The 19,769-nt window shown below is 40.1% G+C and overlaps 1 protein-coding gene across 1 annotated transcript; it reads left to right on the forward strand.

Annotated features, from left to right (window-relative positions):
• The first annotated feature begins 6,661 nt into the window (after positions 1-6,661).
• Positions 6,662-16,945, forward strand: LOC110475590 (lipase member M). The gene is made up of 10 exons (XM_021539860.2): positions 6,662-6,723; positions 8,147-8,258; positions 9,355-9,472; positions 10,176-10,374; positions 10,830-10,939; positions 11,662-11,798; positions 12,305-12,451; positions 13,469-13,540; positions 15,032-15,103; positions 16,224-16,945. Exons 1-10 carry the CDS (start codon positions 6,707-6,709, stop codon positions 16,455-16,457), a joined length of 1,218 nt encoding a protein of 405 aa, XP_021395535.2. The 5' UTR covers positions 6,662-6,706; the 3' UTR covers positions 16,458-16,945.
• The last annotated feature ends 2,824 nt before the right edge of the window (positions 16,946-19,769 follow it).

The raw sequence follows: 19,769 nt of genomic DNA on the forward strand, positions 1-19,769 counted from the left end.
AAGATTGCAAGTGTCCTGACCAGTAAAGAATGCAGCATGATTAGGAAATTAGAAGAGGAAGAAGAAGAGCAAGAGATACTCTAAATATTTGACTGGAGCCTGCAATAAACTGTAAGGCAACTGACAGGAAACCAGGATGGCCTCATCTAGTGCTCAGGCAACTCTTTATTAAACAAAGAATAATTCTGATAGGATCAAATTAAAATTTTTACAGAATTGTTAACTGTAAGAAGTTACCTCCCTGTTAAAATTTTGTTTAAATATTTCTTTAAGATACTTTATTTTTCTCAAGGCAAAAAAAAAAAAAAAAAAAAAAGACATTTTTATCTCCAGTAATCCATTCTCTAAAGTCTCTTTCAGTACAATTTATTATTAGAACATGATTTATGATTTATGTGAAAAAAAATCTGACATCCCTTAAGGCACAAAGGGAAGGATTTCAGCCACAATTTCCATATACTTATTTGAATATTTATCCAGATTATCAAGACTGCAGCTTAGACACTGTTCAGACAAGTAGCAGGTACAGTTCATGCACAAAATCCTCCTAATTGGAGGTGCCAGCTGAAGCACAGGAAGGAACAAAAGCCCTGGAGATCAGAATTACTTGGGAATATTGAATAAGAGTGATGATGGCCCAGTGCCCCGGTCGTTAGACACGGACACCAGACACTGTCAAGATGTCAGGATGACCTGAGCAAGAGCGTGGGTACAACCAGTGCTGAATGATCTGGCTGGGCATTGCTGCAGCAGGGAGATGTCAGCCCAGCCTTGCCAGCTGAGGGACAGGGCACAGTGCAAGGGGTACAGACTCTAAAATTGGTGCCAAGGCCAAGTCTTAGCTGGTACCCCTGTGTGCTGCTCTGAAGAACTGCTGCCAGTTCAGACCAGGAGCACCGTATCACAACTTTTTGGACAGTGAAGACCTGAAGTTTCCTGTTGGTTTTCAAAAGGAAAATAGAAATTACCAGCTTTCAGACCTGTTCTCCTACTAACATTGCAGCCTCTCCCCTGCAGATTGACAGTCCCACTAGCAATGAGGGACAGTGTCCTCTTACACAGACCTTGGGACCTGACTACTTTTCAGATGGCTGCTACTATCTGCTCCAGGGGATCCCTCTGCAAAGGGATCTTTCTGCCTCAAGACCCTACACAAAATGCTTCCAAAGCAAAGAGGTCATCCTGATCATCAACAAGATTCTTGATGGATTTCTTTTGGGATGGTAAGAATTATGCCCTTGTCTGATATTGTTTGTCTTAATGAAAGAATACTCCCTTGTTTAATGAAAACTTTTGGTGTCTAATGCAACATTCAGTGGAGCAGAGCTTGAAAGAGGTCCATAAGTTTAATTTGTTCCTCTCTGCAATGTTGTGGAACTGTGTGTTGGTACTAACATTTTAGAAGTTAACTTCCTTCACGTAGCAAGAGTATGAAACATTTTGTTGACATAAGTAAAATAGAACATGTAGGTTTTTCATTTGGTTTGGAAAGTATCACTTTGGGGTCAGCAGGCAAATTTTGTCTTTATAAGGGAAAGCTTGCATTGAAAACACAGACTATATTTGATAAGCAGCTTTGCTATTTAAAGTGCATTTCTATAGTAAGGTTAAAATACTTTTGTCATGTTCCTTTTCCCTTACAAAAGATCAAAACAATGATCTGCATCCTAAGTATAAAGTAATCATCTTAATTTTATAATTACTGTATATTTCATTTTTCATTGTTTACAGTAGATTACTTCATGTGGGAAAATCAATGTTAATGCTCAGATCAAATCATTAGTTTGTGTTGGTAACTGTATCTTCACTTTTTTAAGATAAAGGATCAGATCTATGAATCAGCAAAACCTTTCCTGTTTCAAAATAAATTCTTAATATGTATAAAGGTACAAGTGAAAAAAGTAAGTGCTTTACAATTTGGAAAGACAAGTCTATGACTATCTTACCTCTGCCATAGCAGAAGTTGCCAGCAGTGTGTCCTGGTGGCCAAGAAGGCCAAGGCCATCCTGGCCTGTATCAGGAGCAGTGTGGCCAGCAGGAGCAGGGAGGTCATCCTTCCCCTGTTCTCAGCACTGGTGAGGGCACACCTCGAGTGCTGTGTCCAGTTCTGGGCCCCTCAGTTTGGGGGGATGTTGAGATGCTTGAGTGCATCCAGAGAAGGGCAACGAGGCTGGTGAGGGGCTTGGAGCACAAGTCCTGTGAGGAATGACTGAGAAAGCTGGGGGTGTTTAGCCTGGAGAAAAGGAGACTCAGAGGTGACCTTGTCACTCTCTACAACTTCCTGAAAGGTGGCTGGGGTCAGGTGCGGATTGGTCTTTTTTTCCAGGCAGCAGCTGACAGAACCAGAGGACACAGCCTTAAGCTGCACCAAGGGAAATATAGGCTGGATATCAGGAAGAAGTTTTTACAGAAAGGGTGATAAAGTTCTGGAATGGCCTGTCCAGGGAGATGGTGGAGTCACCATCCCTGGATGTATTTAAAAAAAAGACTGGATGTGGCACTCGGTGCCATGGTTTAGTTGAGTTGTTAGGGCATGGGTTGGACTCAATGACCTTTAAGGTCTCTTCCAACCTAGTGATTCTGTGTGATTCTATGTGAAGTTAGGGAGAAGTTGGTTTTAGTGCATGAAAAGAATGAACAAACCATAATGGGGATGATTAGTAATGGAATTAATATTTGATGAGAAGTTTCCAGCAGAAAGAAGGCAAGGAGAAAGGTGTTCATGGGAAGGGAGACAGGGGTCCCAGTCCACTCTGGGATGCTGCTAACTCAGCCCCCACTCAACCCAGCTACAGGTATGAAAAAATCCCAGTTTGAATGGAGGACAGAGGTTTAGTGATGCTGTCTCTAACCTCTCCAGCACCTTTCTTCTTTCCCAGAGCAAACCCCTTACTTTAATTCTTAGGATTAAGAAAAACCAAAGCCCCTCTGCCCACAGTCTCTTTGACCCCTAAAAATACCTGGGTAGGTCCTGCTGATGGCAGCATGAAGCTGACCAGAGACTTCTTCAGTCTGTGCTTACCAGTGCTCAATGGCCCATGCTCCGCAGGAGACTGCTGCACACTGAGTGCAAGGCCTGCACAGGGCTCCTACTGGTCCCAGTTCTTCTGCCAGAGGATCTCAATTCACACTCCCAAGACCTTCATTTAGCAACAAGTACAAGAGAAATAAAGCATATGTAATTTTCAGCTTTCCACATGTCAGCACATGTGTAAATTCCTTTCTTCTCTAATTATAGTTGATATAATTTATATATGGTGACTGTGGGAGTGAAAAGATACTGCTCTATATATTGCTACAAAATTAGCAGAAGGATTTTTAAAAAATTCTTCAGATTGTGAAGCAAAACAATTTTAATAAGGCAGAGTTCATAAATTGCAACACAGTCTTCATCCACCCCCACAGGTGAAGAAGTCCTGGCTTGCAGACATTTCACAAACTTTAGCATCAGCCAGAAAGTATTGTGGAAATAATTGCTCTTTTTGCAAGTTGTATTTCCCTTGGATAAGTTAACAGACAGGGTGGTGCTGAGCTTTTCTTGTGGAAGCTGCGACTGGCACTTGAGCAGGAGGGCAACACTGCCTGGGACATTTCCAGACAAGGCAACAGCACTGTGAGCAGCACAGCCAGGCATGCAGCCCTCTCTGTCCCTCGTGAGCTCTTCCTTTTTACACTTCTTAGTTTACCTTTGTGACAGGAAACATTCATAATTATCTAAGTGCCAGCACAGTTATAACTTAAAAATACTGTGCCACTCAGCCCAGTTGCTGGTAATCCCCAGGCAAATCCATTGACCTTGGTGATGAGCACCAGAAATATTTTTGCAGGCCTGACAGAGCTGAGAAGAATCTCTCACCCAGGCAGTGCCTGTTCTCGTTAGTGCTTTACACATCTGCACCTGTGTGTGTGTATGGACTCCCCTGAGAGCAGTTCCTTTGATCTTGGAGGTGTAGAGTCCATTGCTGAATAGGGAGGGTCTTCTTTCATACCCAAAATGTGCCTGTGCTGGGAGCAAACAGTGCTCCAGCTGAGGCAACAGCATGGGGTGGGTGGCTGAGGGCAGTTATTGTATGCTGTGAGAGCCAGGTATTATCCCAGGGATTCTATGGAGGGCACACTATTAGACCCTGTGCTTAGTTCTCAGTGTTTTTCTCACTCTCAGGAAGCAACTGTTTACACCATTATGACATGAAATGTTTTTAAAGCCATATGAGTGCACAAGGGGATCCTTCTGGTTTTGCTGCTATGTGTTCCCTTGGAGACTCCTGGATGGCAACTTCCACAAAAACAAGTCTGTCTCTCAATAAAGCATACCTCTCCTTAAAGGCCCTCCTCAACATACTTAAAATAGCCAAACATTTCTGATAACTACGTTCACTAGCTGCATGAAGAAGCCAAAAGGACATATTTGATCCATGATGAACTGCTATATTCAGCTGTATAAAAATATCTTCCATTCCTAAGTAATTTCCAGAGCCAGGTCCAATTCCTGCAGCAGGAGAGAATGGGGAGAGCAAAGAGTTTACAGAAAACACAAAAATTCTAGGGATTATATTCTGTACATTGATGGAAGTTTTATCCATATAAAGCCCTGGAAAGAGTTGAGGCTTCATAAACTGAGCATGTAGAAAACAATTTATATAAAGACACTTATTTATATAAGGGCACCTAGACTGACCAGTTTAAAGTCATTTACATATGAGCACACCTGTGAAGATGCAGCCACAACTCTGACAGCAACATCTCAACCTTTAAGCATTTCCACTGAATTCCATACCTGATTATAGTGTGAGTAACTTCCACTGAAACCTGAAAATTTACAGAGTGTGCATGTCTGGTTTTAAAAAATCAGCCCAACCCTCGTTCACCTTCTTTTCCCATCTCAAACACTCATTTGAAACACATACTGCCTGCAATGACTTTATCCAGTCATTTGCTATCTATGGTATTATGCCATGTGTATGCAATGTTTTAGGGAGTTTTTTGTTATTGGAGCATTGTTTTGCACTGAAGAATGAAGCTGGCTTTGTTCACAGTGAGTTAATAGCACATCTTAATGACTTAGAATAACATGAGGTACTCAAAGGCAAGTGCACATTTAAACAGCTCACTCATGAAATTCTTGTCGAGCTTCAAAAGACACTGAGACTTTAAAAAAGATGAAACCTGCTTTTGTTACAGGAAAGATGAAAGAACTTGGAGTATATAAAGGAAATAATGAGAAGATTCTAAAACATCCCATCCCGTGTGTAGAATCAATATTTGAAAGCACTCTATGTTCTAAACTAGCTCTTTGAAAATCATTTCCTCTCCTAATTTACTGCCAGAAACTGAACTCAGATGTTTCTATTTCTCTTTGGAAGCCTGGTAACAAGTTTTGTAGGAACAGGGCTTCTGAGATTTTCTTTAATAATTCTTTCTGATCTGTAAATACTAAAGAAAATGACTTCTGAGGATATATTGAATATTTCTGATCAGTACAACCAGAGGCAGTACTGCAAGAAGAAAGCATGCAAGCTATAACATAAATAGAAATATCAAATCCTGCTCAAAACCTTGGTCAATGTTCATCTCAGTGTTTAAGATGATCTGTTCTATATGGACAGTATTTGTGAGGCAGAAAAAATTTTTGGAGGAATAAAAATTGGGAACTGAACAAGAAAGAATAATTAGTTTCAAGATTTAAAAATACTTGGAACATGCAGAATGAAAAACCCACCAGCTTTATACTAGGGTACACAAGTGGAAAAAAAGAAAAGATCCCCACTCATACTTCTGCAAAGCTTGTATTGTTGTAGGGAGGACATCACTCATGGTTGAACAACACAGCTGCACAGGGCTTGTCCTCCACAAAAAGAAGAGATTTGAAAAGGTCACTGTCCTGAATGCCTTAAAAAGGACCTGTCTGGACTCCTTGTTCAGGCCTACCTAATTTCCACTGCTGAACAATTCTGGCCACTCAGAGTACGCTTGAGACCACTGACACACGTGTGCCCATCTCAGCAATGTTTTCTGAGACTATACAGATTACAGAAAAACCTTCTAGTTTCATAAATATTCATTTAGGGACTATCCATTCAATTCTATGGCCATTTAAGAGGTGAAATATAAATGGAGGAAAATCTCCTGAAACCACTCCAGCAACTACATAGAATTATGGAACAGCAACCAAAGCATTAAAAAATAAAACAAAACTATGTACAATAACATCTGTAGAGGAATCAGAGTTCCTTTCTTCCTTTCCAGATATCATGAGAAGCTGGAATTGGTAGGTTGTTAGTAAAAGAGAAAATTGTTGCAGTTCTATTGACAATTTCATTAGATATGATAAGGTATATCTATGAATAAATTTGTTTTCAAAATTCCTGATCCTGCTCTGCCACTCTACAGAGGCTGGTATTCTCCTTAAAAATCCAGCAATCTGTGATAGTAGAAGAGCCTTGTTATAGCTGTGGTGGCTAAGGAGCTGAAAAGCATGAGGTTTGAGAATAAAAGGAGTCAACCCTCTCTGGTTCTGCATCAGGCAAAAGCTGAAGCGATAGTAGAAGGAATGAGTAGTGGGAAAGAAACAGAGGCTTATTGTCGAGTTGCTGCATGATTGGGGAAAAAAACAGTGCATGACCATCCTTTCACTGCCAGCACCTCTTCCAAACAGCAAGGAATTGAGTTTTCATTCTTCTGCAGCCACAGCTGCTCAGCCAGACACATGACTTTGGGCACAAGGTCAGTAATGCTTTGATTTATCTATGATCCAAAACTGGTGAAGGCTTCATGGGAGCTGCAAAAGATTATATGAAACCTGGGCTTGAGGAGTTGCTTTACTATTTGGGAACAAATGTATTTCATTGTGTTGTTTTGCTTGTAAATAGGTGAAAGTATGGCTATTTATTGCAATATTCCTTTTGCCTAAAGAGATTCAGGTCTGGCTCACCTAGCCTGAATTTAGGTAACTCTGGGGTAGCTGAAGGGGTATGGGAAGATGGCAAGTGAGAGAATCAGAAAGTGGTGACTTTAAACCAAAACAAAGGGTGCCAGCTCAGTAAAACAAAGGTTTCTAAAAGTCCCTTTTTCTACAAAAGGAGCTACACATTTTCAACACACAGATTGTACCAGAATGCAGTGCTAGGAAGTAAGTGTATAAACTGTTGTTCTGTGAGAAGAAAAATAATGCTATTCATATTATTTTGAGAAAAAATGGTTTAAAAGTCTTCTTGAATAGGAAAACAATAAATGCAATAGATTTTTTTGGCTTAATCAGTCTGACTGAAAGATCTATCACTGGGACAACAGATGTTTAGGTGTGGCCTCTGGGGGGTTATATAGTGTAGATAAGATGCTGATACAAACACTGCATTTTCTTTGAGCCAAGAGTACGTAGGTCTTCACAGACAGTGGAGCAGCTATGTGTGTCTCTAAGCAGGACAACTACCTCTCAGGATTTTTTTTTTTGTTCCTTTCTCCCTTAACAAAACTGGATCCTGATCCCTGCACTCAGTCTCTACCTAGCAATTACATTTAGCTAAATGTTCTTTTCCTTTATCCATCCTCATCCTATGGAGTGGATAAATTTTGTCATTAAGCAGATTTGTAAAAATTGTGCAAATATAAAGAACTGCTTTGTTTACATTCCTAAGTTTTTAATTAAATTATAAATATTTTAATTTTTTTATTTTAATTTTTTTTTTCCACTAACTATCCAACAGCTTGGTTATTTCCACTTTGAAATCTTCACTGTGACAATAATTGATTTACTTACAAGTTACCCAATAACACAGAGGTAGCCAGAAATGTTTCCTAATGCACCTACAGGTGCATGGTATGGTAATGCAAGTGACCTACTGCTTGGACAAATGGATAGAATTCATTCTCCAGAAGCTTTATTCATTTTCTTGGATACATTGGTACTTTTGCCTTGATTCAGAGCAACATCCTAGCCCAAACCTGAGCAGAAAGTCCAGATTGTTGCCCAATGCCCTCAGATAGGTGTTTGAAGTCAGATTTGTTCCATTTAATTAACAAGTAGGGAGTACCAGACTAGCTCCATTCATTATTAGACAGTACTGTCCTCATCAGAAAAGTCCAGAACCTGTCTGGATTGCAAGTGCAGAGGAGAACTACTGACAGATTAATATATTGGATTTTTCAGGGAGAAGATATGGCTTTTTGTTGCTGTGATATATTTGTTTCAGGGAGTTATTTATTCAGAAGAACTGAGAAGAATGAAAAGAGCTATGGATCCTGAAGCCTTTATGAGTATTGTAAGTTGGTTGATGGAGTGACCTGAGATGGATGGTATGCATGACTTACAGCAGAGGGGTTTCTAAGCGTTAGGAATAACAGGGTAAATTAGCTGCCTTTGCTTAACCTATCCTCTCTTGTATATACTACTTCTTTCTATTATATTATCTTTTGCCTGCATGTGTAACAGCCCATCTTCTCTCTGGTAGAAATTAAAGAAAATAGTAAATCTCCAGACTTGTTTTCCTTTTAAATATCAGTTACCAGCTTGCCATTGCTGGCACTACCTGCCTATCTGAAAGAATGACTATCTGGAATGTCAGAATTTCATCAGCAATGAAGTCTGTAAACAACTAGTGGTGACCCGCAGAGACCAGAAATGGCCAGCTTGTCAGAAAAACACCTCTTGCCAAGCAAGCTTGCATAGGAATTTCATTGTTTGTTAAAATCCTGCATGGCAAAATACATTGAGTAATTCTCTGAGAATGAGTTATAAAAACCAATACACTTTTGTAACAAAACAGATGGAGTGTTTGTTACAGGTCAAAAGTAATATTTACTTCAGAACTTAAGATGGGCTGTGCTAGTTTCCCTTGAAACTATGCAAATGCCTGATCTTTTTTTTTTCCCATAATGTAGTCAGCTTTTCAGCAGTGCTCACTGCCTCTATGCTGTTCACCACACTGTAGTTGTGAAGCTGTCTGGATTTCTCTGAAGGTAGTTTAAATAAGCTGGTTCCAGGCTGTATCAGAGCAAATCAGAAGCATTGCACCCAGACAGCTCCTCGTCTCAGCCACACACCTCCTCTCAGCTCATAAAGTCCTGCTAGGAGCTTATAGGGATTCTTGTATCTCCAGAATGCAAGGGCTTGTGATGATTGCATGGCAGGAGTGTAATACAGGTTTTAAATTACATGTTTTAACTGGGTAGTAAACCCCTAGATATAATATAAAGAAAAGAGTAAATTTGTTGTTGTTTTAGGGTTACATACATTTAGATGATTAATGCATGTAGGTTAAATCCCCAGCTGTATCTGCTTTCTAACATTTCTTCATTGTGACTATCTTATATGAAATGGACTTGTGCAAGCAAATGCATTTGTACCTTCTCTTCTAGAATGAGCTCATTACTTACAAAGGGTACCCCAGCGAGGAGTATGAAGTGATGACAGAAGATGGTTATACCATTACCATTAACAGAATCCCTTATGGTACTCAGAATCAAGGAAGCCCAGGTACAGTTAGTTAATATAATACAGCACCATCATAGATAGGATATATTCTCAAAACTTGTATTTTTAAAACATCTACCAAATACATGTATACTTTCATGTATACACTCATGTATACATAACTGAAATTTTAGCAAAGAGTTCTGGCTGCCCTGAACAACCTGCAAGATCTACAAAATTAATGTCAAGCACCTATTTATAATAAAAATCCATGATAGTACGAAGCATATGCTTTCTAGTAAGAGTTGATGAGTAAAACCTTTTTAAAAATTTAAAATAGGATAAAGGTTGCCTAATCAGCCTGTTTTGCAAAAGCTTTTCCAGCTTCTAATTTTGCTTTGCTTTTGTTTACACCTTGTTCATATCAGTGTCTGATTCATATTTTGGGTGAAGGAAATCTCTGAAAACTGTCCCACACCTTCATCTCTCTATCAGTGTTGAGAATCTCAAGCTGATGTGTCTGAGCTCTACAAACAATGGCCAGAGGGTGCCAAGTTAGTTTGCTGTGATGTCAGGCAGATCTTTCCATAAATTCTTTCAGAAGCTTAGAAGTTGTCTCTTACAGAAAGAGGGTTTTTTTTCTTATGATTTGTTGATTCAGGAAGAAATCCTAGTATTGAATATGAGACAATAATGTCTCTGAACAACCAGGAAATGAAAAGATAAAAACAATTATAAACTGTTTTGGTTTTGCTTTATTTTTCAGCTTCAAGACCTGCTGTGTTTCTCCAGCATGGATTATTGGGAGATGCTCGTAACTGGGTCACAAATCTGCCCAACAGCAGCTTGGGCTTCCTGTTAGCTGATGCTGGATTTGATGTCTGGATGGGAAATAGCAGAGGGAATCGCTGGTCAAGAAAACATCAGAAGTATTCCATTGATCAAGATGAATTCTGGGCTTTTAGGTAGATAGAACCACTGAAGGGGATATCCTTACATACTTATTTACAGGGATTTACATATGCTACCTTTTAATAAGCATTCTTTACATTTGCTTTTGCTGAGGTACCCCTATAAAAGCATGTGAACTCTAATAGTAATTACTTTAATTACTGCTTGAACAGGTTCTTCAAACTAGAGGCAAAGCAGCAGAACGACTCAGAGGAACCTGCACAGGCCATCTCCAAGCTGTTCCTCAGTCCTGGAGACAGTTTTGGCAGCTACTTAGAAACATCAGTCTGTGAAATACAATAATTCAAAAAAAGTCTTGAGTAGTATCTTCCCTTTCCAGTGCCAAAAAAACCAAAGAACTTAGAACAATTGAATGATTCACTAAATTGGTCAGATTGTTTCTTTGCTGACAAGTTATTAATAAAAATGTGAATTCAATGTAAACTCTCTTTCAATCTCCTGCCTGCAGTTTTGATGAGATGGCAAAGTTTGATCTTCCAGCAGCAATAAATTTCATTTTGGAGAAAACAGGACAGGAGAAGTTGTACTATATTGGCTATTCACAAGGTACTACCATTGGTAAGTTACACACAAGAGAGGAATTCTTCCAGAAAACAGGAGTAAAATGTGATTTAAGATACTGAGTTACTGGAGGTACTTCAAGTTTTTTTTCATTAACTCTTTGTTGTTGTGAAATAATGTCTTAGTATAAGCAATTGTCAACATGTAGACATTTAAAATTTATTACAAAGACAATGAAGCATAATGGATCAGATACACTGCTGCTGGAAATCTGTCAAGATTTATAAGAATTACACTGGAAAATGTTGTGCGTGGGCCATGAAAATTGTTTCTATCCAAGATGCAAGGGTGGGTCCCATAGCAGCTGGTAAATTTACCAAAATAAACAAAACAGGAAGATGAGAGTACAGAAAGAGAAGCTGGCCAGTTTGGACCAGATGTACACATGAAAAAAGAAAATACAAAATTGGATTGATGGGAAGAAAAATTACTTTTCGTCCCAATAGTATAAGAAATACTTGAATGTACATCAGAAATGTACACCTATGTTTAATCAAGTCTGGAAAAAAGCTGCAAAATATAGAAAGAAGTTTCTCTGAATAGGGGAGAACTCCAAGCTGGTAACTTACGGAGAGGAGGGATTTCATACAAATCTAAACTGGATCATAGTCTCTGAAAAACTAACAAGGCTGATTATAAATTGAAAGTGCAGAATATATATTAATACTGAAAACAGTCTATTGTAAAAATATGGGCGTTCAATTTTTTTTTTTTTTCAGCTTTCATTGCATTTTCAACAATGCCAGAGCTGGCTCAAAAAATCAAATTCTACTTTGCATTGGCACCTGTCACTGCTATTAAGTATGCTAAAGGCCCAGCAACAAAACTTCTCTACCTTCCTGAGAAAATGCTCAAGGTGTGTGATATCTTGGTTTCCACTGTTTAACTATGTACTTGTTTGTTCAGCTCTTAAAATGGATAAACAGAAAGTACAGGGCTTTGTGAAGTAGCCTGATTTGCATGTGGGCAGGTTTACTTTGTGGTGAGGTCTTCGAGAGCTCAGACAGGGCAATAAGAAAAACTTTCAGTCCAAGGAAATGGCACAGCACAGGGACAGGTTACCCAGAGAGGTACAAAGATGCAGATCCTCAAAGGTTTTCTCCCAAGATTCCTCCTGACAAAGCTACAACTGATATAAAAGCTTAAGCTAGTAACTGGAGTTAATATGTAGCATATCTCTTCATTAAGTGTGATGTAACTCAGAGCAATACCCAAGCAGACTGATGCAATGGAAAACCAAGTAATTTCTCACTTGTTTGTGGGAACATCATCTTACAAATGGAGAAAAGATGAGTAAGAACCACTGAAATTGCTGGAGAAGTGTGTACATTCCTAAATTATTGCTACCTCTGTATTTCACAGGGTATGCTTGGCAACAAAGAATTCCTTCCCCAGACCGAGTGTCTAACAAGGATAATAGCCCCTGTCTGCAGCCACCGAGCTTTTGCCAGGCTTTGTAGAAGTGTCTTCTTCAATCTGGGTGGCTGTAACCTGAAAAACATTGATGTGGTATGTATAACTGTTATCAGCTCTACTGGGAATTTAAGCTTATGCTCCTCAAATTCACCTTCTATCCTGCCGTGTGAATCCTGAATTTCTGTTAGTATTGCACTGCAGGGAACAGGCCCCACTACTGGACAGCAGCATCTGCTGATTGCCCCATCTCTAGCAGGGAGCCACTGCCTCTCCCCTCAGAAGAGCATTTGGCACCAGCTCTGCAGCTGACAGCTGCTCAGAGCCCCCCAGAATTCTGCAGTCTGCCTTCTGACAGACCTCATCCAGGGCACCATATCATGGTCCATACTGTGGCTACTGGTCTCATCAGAGATATTTCACATGCTGACACACTGAAAAAAAAATAAATGAAAAGTCTACCTGCTTCATATTTTCACTTTGCAACACAGAAAGGAACACACATATTCCTCCTTGTCCTAGTTTCCAAGCCTTGGACAGTCAGGGTAGGAGAGTATTAGGATGCACCTGGGCACCTCATGCTATGTCCAGCTGTAGGACAGATCATCTTGGAGTCAAAGTTTTGCTCTAACATTTTTCAAAAAATGCCTCAGAAAGTGTTTACTGAGGAAGGATGACACAGCAGCTTGCTAGGAAACCCCTGCAGTACTAGGATGTGTTTTATTTCAAATATTCATGCATTCATCGGCAAATTGCATTTCTCTTTGATGTTCTGTCCAACAGTGATCCTCTCACACAGAATCTGATACAGAATTCTGAAAAACACCACACAGATTGGGTTTCTATTCATTCTTTCTCACCTGTAGATTCTTTTAGATTATTTGTCAACCTGGAAAATGCTCTGGTTGGGGAATGCTCTTTCAATGCTACTCCTAATCTGACATACTGCCACATGTGAAGTAAATCTGAGGGAGTCTGAGGCAGTCTCCAATCATGCCACTCCAATTTCTGTTGGTTTAATTGACACATGACACTGCCCTAGCAGTGTCCATCTTTTGATGCACATCTGCATAGAAGGGAAAAAGAGAATGCTCACTGAATATTCTCTTTCAGAATCGAATCAACGTGTATATTGCCCAAACCTCTGCTGGAACTTCTGTGCAGAACATAGTCCACTGGAGCCAGGTATGAGCAATCCCCTGAAAGATAAGATAGGTACTCACCTTGAGCTGATTAGAGAGGTAAGAGATAACCAGCTGTGAAGCCATTGCCAACTTCTTGGAAACACATGCAACTTGTGAATTGCAACTGAAAACTCAGTTTTCATTTTTCATTGCTCCTTCTTTTGCCAGCAGGATAGAAGTGCTCTATGTGATACAGCTGCACTTGAAGCCAGCAATGAAGAGCTGCATTTGAGTAAAAATATGTAGGCTGTGTGTGCAGGTGTACACATCACTCTTCTTATTGTGTATCGAGTACCTTTTATAAATTATGTCCACAGTTTGTAGCGCGTCTACCCTTAATTAGTCATGTTTCCAATGAGGTGTCAAGAAATGAGCACGATTTGGGCTGCTAGATAAATTGTCATGTTTTACTATTAAAATCCTTGTAGTTTCTTCTCTCCCTTTCAAGGCTGTCAGTGTCTGAACAGCAGTAGAAACGTAGATAATAAATACTTTATTTAGTAGACTGTTTATGTCCCTTTCCTACAAGGTACTGCCATAGTACCTCTTCAGCAGCAGTGCTGATGGGAGCTGCCTTTCTGTTTTTGGGCTCACACTCTGAGGATCTGAGGTTTGCTGGCAGCACCACGGGCTCTGGAGCAGCACTGGAAGCAGCTGTGAGCACACAGAAATTGCAGGAGTGTTCATGCCCTTTTCAGCAAAGCAAACACACAGATATGTCTGAGTGACACCTCCACAGGCACTTAGTCAAAATAAAATTATATTTTTGGCTGTGAGATTGCATTCTATAGTTGGTTTGAATAAATTACTTTTGTAACCATGACCTAGACCTTTTTCTGTAAAGAAAAAGGGTTACAAAAGCAGAGTAGGGGGAGTTCTGCAAATTGACTCAGATGTAATTCAGCATCTAGCCACAAACTACAAGCATAAACATGCAGAAGTAATACTCCTAAGTCTTTGTAGTCCTTACTGTTATTACAATTAAATCAGCTAACAGAATTTCAATACTAAGATTCTGGTGAGGGTGTCTCTCAGAGTAGGAGCCACCCATGCTGCAGGTAGAGCCAAGAAGGGGAAGAACTAAAAAAGGTAACTTCTGTATTCAAAATAGAGTGGGAAGAGAAAACTTAAGCTGGAGCCACGCACAGAGCTGTGTCGGCTCCATGACTGTAAGGATAGGACAAGACAGTCACACTGAGATAAACTCGCTGACAACTGCTGTTAACAGCAGTTTTACAAACTTGAACAAATTGTCTGTGAGGACATCCTTGGGTCTGTCTGCAGATGATGTGAATTTCTTTCATTATGACAAAAACATCTGACTCTTTTCACTTTTTGACACTTCTAATTAATTTACTATTGGCTCTTTCATACCTCTTAGAAGAACTTCTGTTGGGGCTTTAGATTGGAGTCAGAGGCTCATCAGGGAAAGAACACACAGACTTCCCAAATGCTGGCTTTATAACTACCCTTCTCTTGTTCATCCTCTTAGGAGGCCCGCTCAGGGAAGTTCCAAGCTTATGACTGGGGCAGTTCAAAGAAGAACATGGAAAAATACCAACAGGTATGTCTTGGTGAAGCAACCTTGGACAGCACAGAAACACACAGGAAGAGAGCAAGAACATAGTAGGAGACACATTTTCAGAACATAAGTAAACGAAAGTATTATTGCTTTTCAGTTTGGAAGTCAACAGAGAAAGCATGCAAGCACTAGTGACAATAATAAATTTAATACATTTTAAAAGAAAGAAAGAGGAAGAGAAAAATTTTCCAATTAAATGATCAATAGGACTAAGAAGTAAGGGCAGAAAAAATAGAAAATAATTTTGAAAAATAAGAGTACACAGAAAATAGCAAACACATCTTGCCTTCTAGTGTAATTGAAACAGATGACAACATTAGGAATAGGAAAACTGGAAAACTAACAGCCACCCCTAGATTCTGGCAGCCAGAGTCAAAAGGACTTTGTCCTCAAGCAGACCCTGAGGAACACCTTTTCTATTCAACATCCTTGACCCTCCTACCCTTTAGGTCTCCAAAGCAGCCTGCCATTACAAGTTACATGTTTCAATGATGACTTGCATAAAATGCAGCTTCCTTTGGTTTGCCTTGAATTTGCTTGCTCCTGGAAAGTCACGGGATGTCTTCTAGGTTTTGTGTTTGGGATAATTACTTGCAGTGCTCTTTCTTCATTCCATTTGTGGTTGTATAAACGTGTCTCCTGTCCTTGCTCTGGTGCCTCTTTTCCAAACACAGGAGTCCTAAGCTGCTTTCCCTCTCCTCCTACAGAAGCCATTCTATGATCCTTTTCATCCTTGTCGCATGTCATTTTTTCTCTCTAGCTCACATCTTCTGGGACTGAACAGAACTTCAAAAGGACCATGATGGGGGTTTATCCAGAGGCATCCTGACATCTCAGTCTAGTTTCAAATTCCTCCCCTAAGATTCCCACTTGAGAGGGCAAAGACCCAACAATAACTCTTTGTCAGCTCAAGAGGTGCTTTACTTTTGGCTGCGCTATCAGTTGAGTAATCCCTGTGAGCACAGATAGAAAAAGCAAACAAGGAGACTTCCTTCCTCTGTGGTTTAGACACCTCTACTTCGAGCAGTGACAGAAAAAGCCCCAAATGAATGTTTAAAGTTGCTGTGCTCTCCTGGACACTCATTCCTGTGCTGTTTTCCAGACTATTCCTCCTCTCTACAACGTAGAAGAGATGACTGTACCAACCGCAGTATGGACCGGGGGACAAGACCTGCTGGCAGATCCCAAGGATGCAGCCATTTTATTGTCTAAAATCAAGAATCTTAGCTATCACAAGAAGATTCCTGAATGGGCACACCTGGATTTCATCTGGGGATTGGATGCACCTTTACATGTGTATAATGAAATTATTGACCTGATGCAGAAGTATCCTTAACCCACAACCAGAAGCCTTTCCCAACTCATTCAACAACACTTAAATTCACTGGGCACAAAAACACCCATCTGTTACATCTGGAGCCAGGGAAAGGGTTCCTCCTGCACACTACATGTCACTCCAATGCCTTTTGCATCCTGATAGTGCACTTCATGCACTTCATGCACTTCACTTCATTTTCTGGAAACCTTGTGGATCTGTAATACTTTTTCAATTGATACATTTTCAATTCTGGAATAACTATACTTTGCTAAGAGAAGACAGGTTTTGCTTCCAGCCTACTCTTCTCTAGACTGTAACAGTAATGAAAGCACTTCCTTTCTCTGGATACATTCTGTGATGTTTTCCATTCTTCAGATTATTGCTCAGTTTATTGGGCTGCAGTTATTTAAAAGCATAATGTGATCAAAATCTTACTCTACCAGTTGTGGAATTGTATAATTTTATTATTAAGCAAAATTATTAAACAAAAAAGTAAATTAACACAAAAAAAACCAACAAACAAACAAAAAAAAAAACCTACACAATTCACTCCTGAAAAGTAGATAGTTTGTCTTTGTTTGAAACAGGAATGCTCCCTGATTCCATGGGGAAGAGCAGGGGACACAGGGTACACAAACAGAAAACAGTAGCCATGGTTCAAGCATGCACGTGGAAGCTGGGAAACTTGGCTTCAAGACCCACCCTGAGAAAGATAAATCCTTTTTGAGTCAATCTTAATCATTTAGGCAATGGCAGCACTTCCATGGGACTATTTATTTCCAAATAACATCAGTGGAAACTTCACACCTCCTGCTGTTTCACATGTAAGCTACTGGCTATCACAGAGCTGAGATGATCTAACCTTTGTTAAGGTTGAGGACCCTCTTTAGAGTTTAAACACTAAAATGAGAAGCATACCAACATTGCTAGAAAGAATTAATTATCTTCATCCCATATAAATTTAGAGCACTTTGGCCACTACTAGAAAGAGCTGCTTTGAAGAAAATGCTAAAGAATTATTCATCCTATTAATTTCCAGAGGTAATTATGACTCTACCAATTTTGTTTCAAATAGGTAGTTACTGCACAAAACCACTCAGTTGAAGTGTTACCTCTGTGGTTGTTAGGTTACAGCATTATAGGTCACCACTCCTCCAAAAACAAAGTTCCATTAGTTCCACTGTGAAAAGAAACACAGTGCATTTTGGGGTTTCCTTTCAGCCTGACACCCTCATTCTCCTTTTTATTAAAATGTTAATGTGGGCCAAGTCTGGGATTCTAGCCAGGACAGTGCAGATGTTGCACTGGGACAGTTCACTGGTGACACTGTAAGACCAAAGGACCAGTGTCCCACTCTGAGTAATGGTTCATTAGGCAAACAAACTAACCATGGCTGTTACCACTTCTGCACCTTTCCCTTCCAAGAGAAACAACAGGCCTTTTTCATCTGAGCCCACTGCTGAAGGCTGTCCTGTTTCCTTCTGTTTCACAAATGTAGCTAGATTTTGATCCAAACAAAACAGTTCCCCTCCAGGCAAGGACATTCCTTCCATCAAATACAAATTCCTAGAGACAAATACCCTTCAGAGAGTCAATTTTTCAACTAACTCACTGCTTGTAGGGAAAATGTATGAGGACATGAGGCCTGTTTTATAAGTTTTCAATCCTTTCCATGCTAAATGCAATAGCATGATACCTGAGAGTAGGCAGAGCATTCCATAAAGTCACCTAGAAAGGAGTTTGCAAAAAGGAGTACAGCTATCTTACAACCTGGGACATCATAGGGGAGGCAGGGAGTTGAATTTTCTGGACAATCAGGAAAAGCAGGTTGAGCAAACAGCATTGGACACATCATGAGGACTGTTGATCCTACCTTGGGACATGAGAAGGGATGAGACATTATGTTGCAGAAGTCCTTCTGAGTGATCAATTTATGATTTGATGATAGTTATTGTCAGAGATATCAGAGAAGTCAAGTTATAATGCTTTTCACTGAGAAATTAGCAAACTACCTTTCCCACTATCCCAAATCATGTTCTTTACTTTGTATGTAAAGCAGAACTGTTACTGTGCCATCACCAGCATCCTGTTGTTTCACTCTTTTCCTTCCCCAGTAGTCAAAGGCATCATACTATGCAGTGGTGTTCCCAAGAACACATCCCTCTTATCTGGTGCTCTTCTAAATGCTCATCAGCCCATGATGAAACTCAAGTTCTTCTTGAGAAGACACTTGTGAGTTAATTGGCTGAACAGGTTTATCCTCATGTAGGAGGATTCTACTTAGTTTATAGCCCAGCTGCCCAAGGACATGGAACAAGTCCTTCTGCCCATGGACATGGAGCCAATCTCAGTGAGGACTGAGCCCTCACACTGACTACAGCTAATTCAGCCATTAACAAAGATCTCCAGATACCATGTTTTCAGAGGTGATGAAAATGGCTTTGGATAAACAAGAATCCTTGTTTGTTCCCTCACTGGGAAAAAGGTTACATGTGTTCAAGCCTTCTTTGGCACTGGAATGTGATTAATGCAGAAAAGGTGAGTTTCATGAGTTGTGCTGCTCACTGGAAAACAGATTTAGGTCAGCCTGAAATGTTAAAGTTAACATAAACCAAATTAAAAGCAATAGCAGAGAGAATGTTCTTGAGACACTATGTTGAGAAAAGCTGGGCACTTCCTCCTTTTCATCTTAAAAGATTACATTTGAAGCAGCCCCTCAGCTGGGCAGCAATACAGATCAAGGTCTGCCAGAGCCCCAGTGAACTGCAACACCCAGGTCCCAGCTAAACATACTAACCACTAATTTATGGATAGTATCTGCACTCGCCTGCTCCATGGTGCATTTTGGGGTGGTGAATTAAACTAGATCATCTTCATCATCACAAAGATTTCCCCACTTCTGAAGTACTGCCAAATCAACACTCAAACACCCTCTGCAATACGTGCTGCCAACGCATAGCACTCACAGCTGCTTCCCTGAAGCACTCATTTTGTTTTGACTTCCTTTTATCGGCACAGGCTTCTGCCAGTGAATCAGTCTGCCAGTGGAGACAGACCAGTGACCGTGGCAGAAGACAGAAGCAAGGCAGTCAAAGCAGAGGTAAGTTACTTGTACATACATGCTCATGCTCTCTTCCTCTGTTTCCTGTCTCCATAAAGATGTGCTGCCTTGCTTTTGTGCAGCTGGTTGTAAAAGTAAAGTGTTTTTCCTCTTTTTCCTCTCTCATCTGTAAGTCTATTGTTATGCACTGAAGTGCTTCTCTGCTTAAACTAGAAGACAAAGAAATTTGACCTGCCCAAAAGGGAGAAAAAGAGAAGCGATTTAATTTT

This window comes from Lonchura striata, chromosome 7 (assembly GCF_046129695.1).
Source record: "Lonchura striata isolate bLonStr1 chromosome 7, bLonStr1.mat, whole genome shotgun sequence".
Lineage (NCBI taxonomy): Eukaryota > Metazoa > Chordata > Aves > Passeriformes > Estrildidae > Lonchura > Lonchura striata.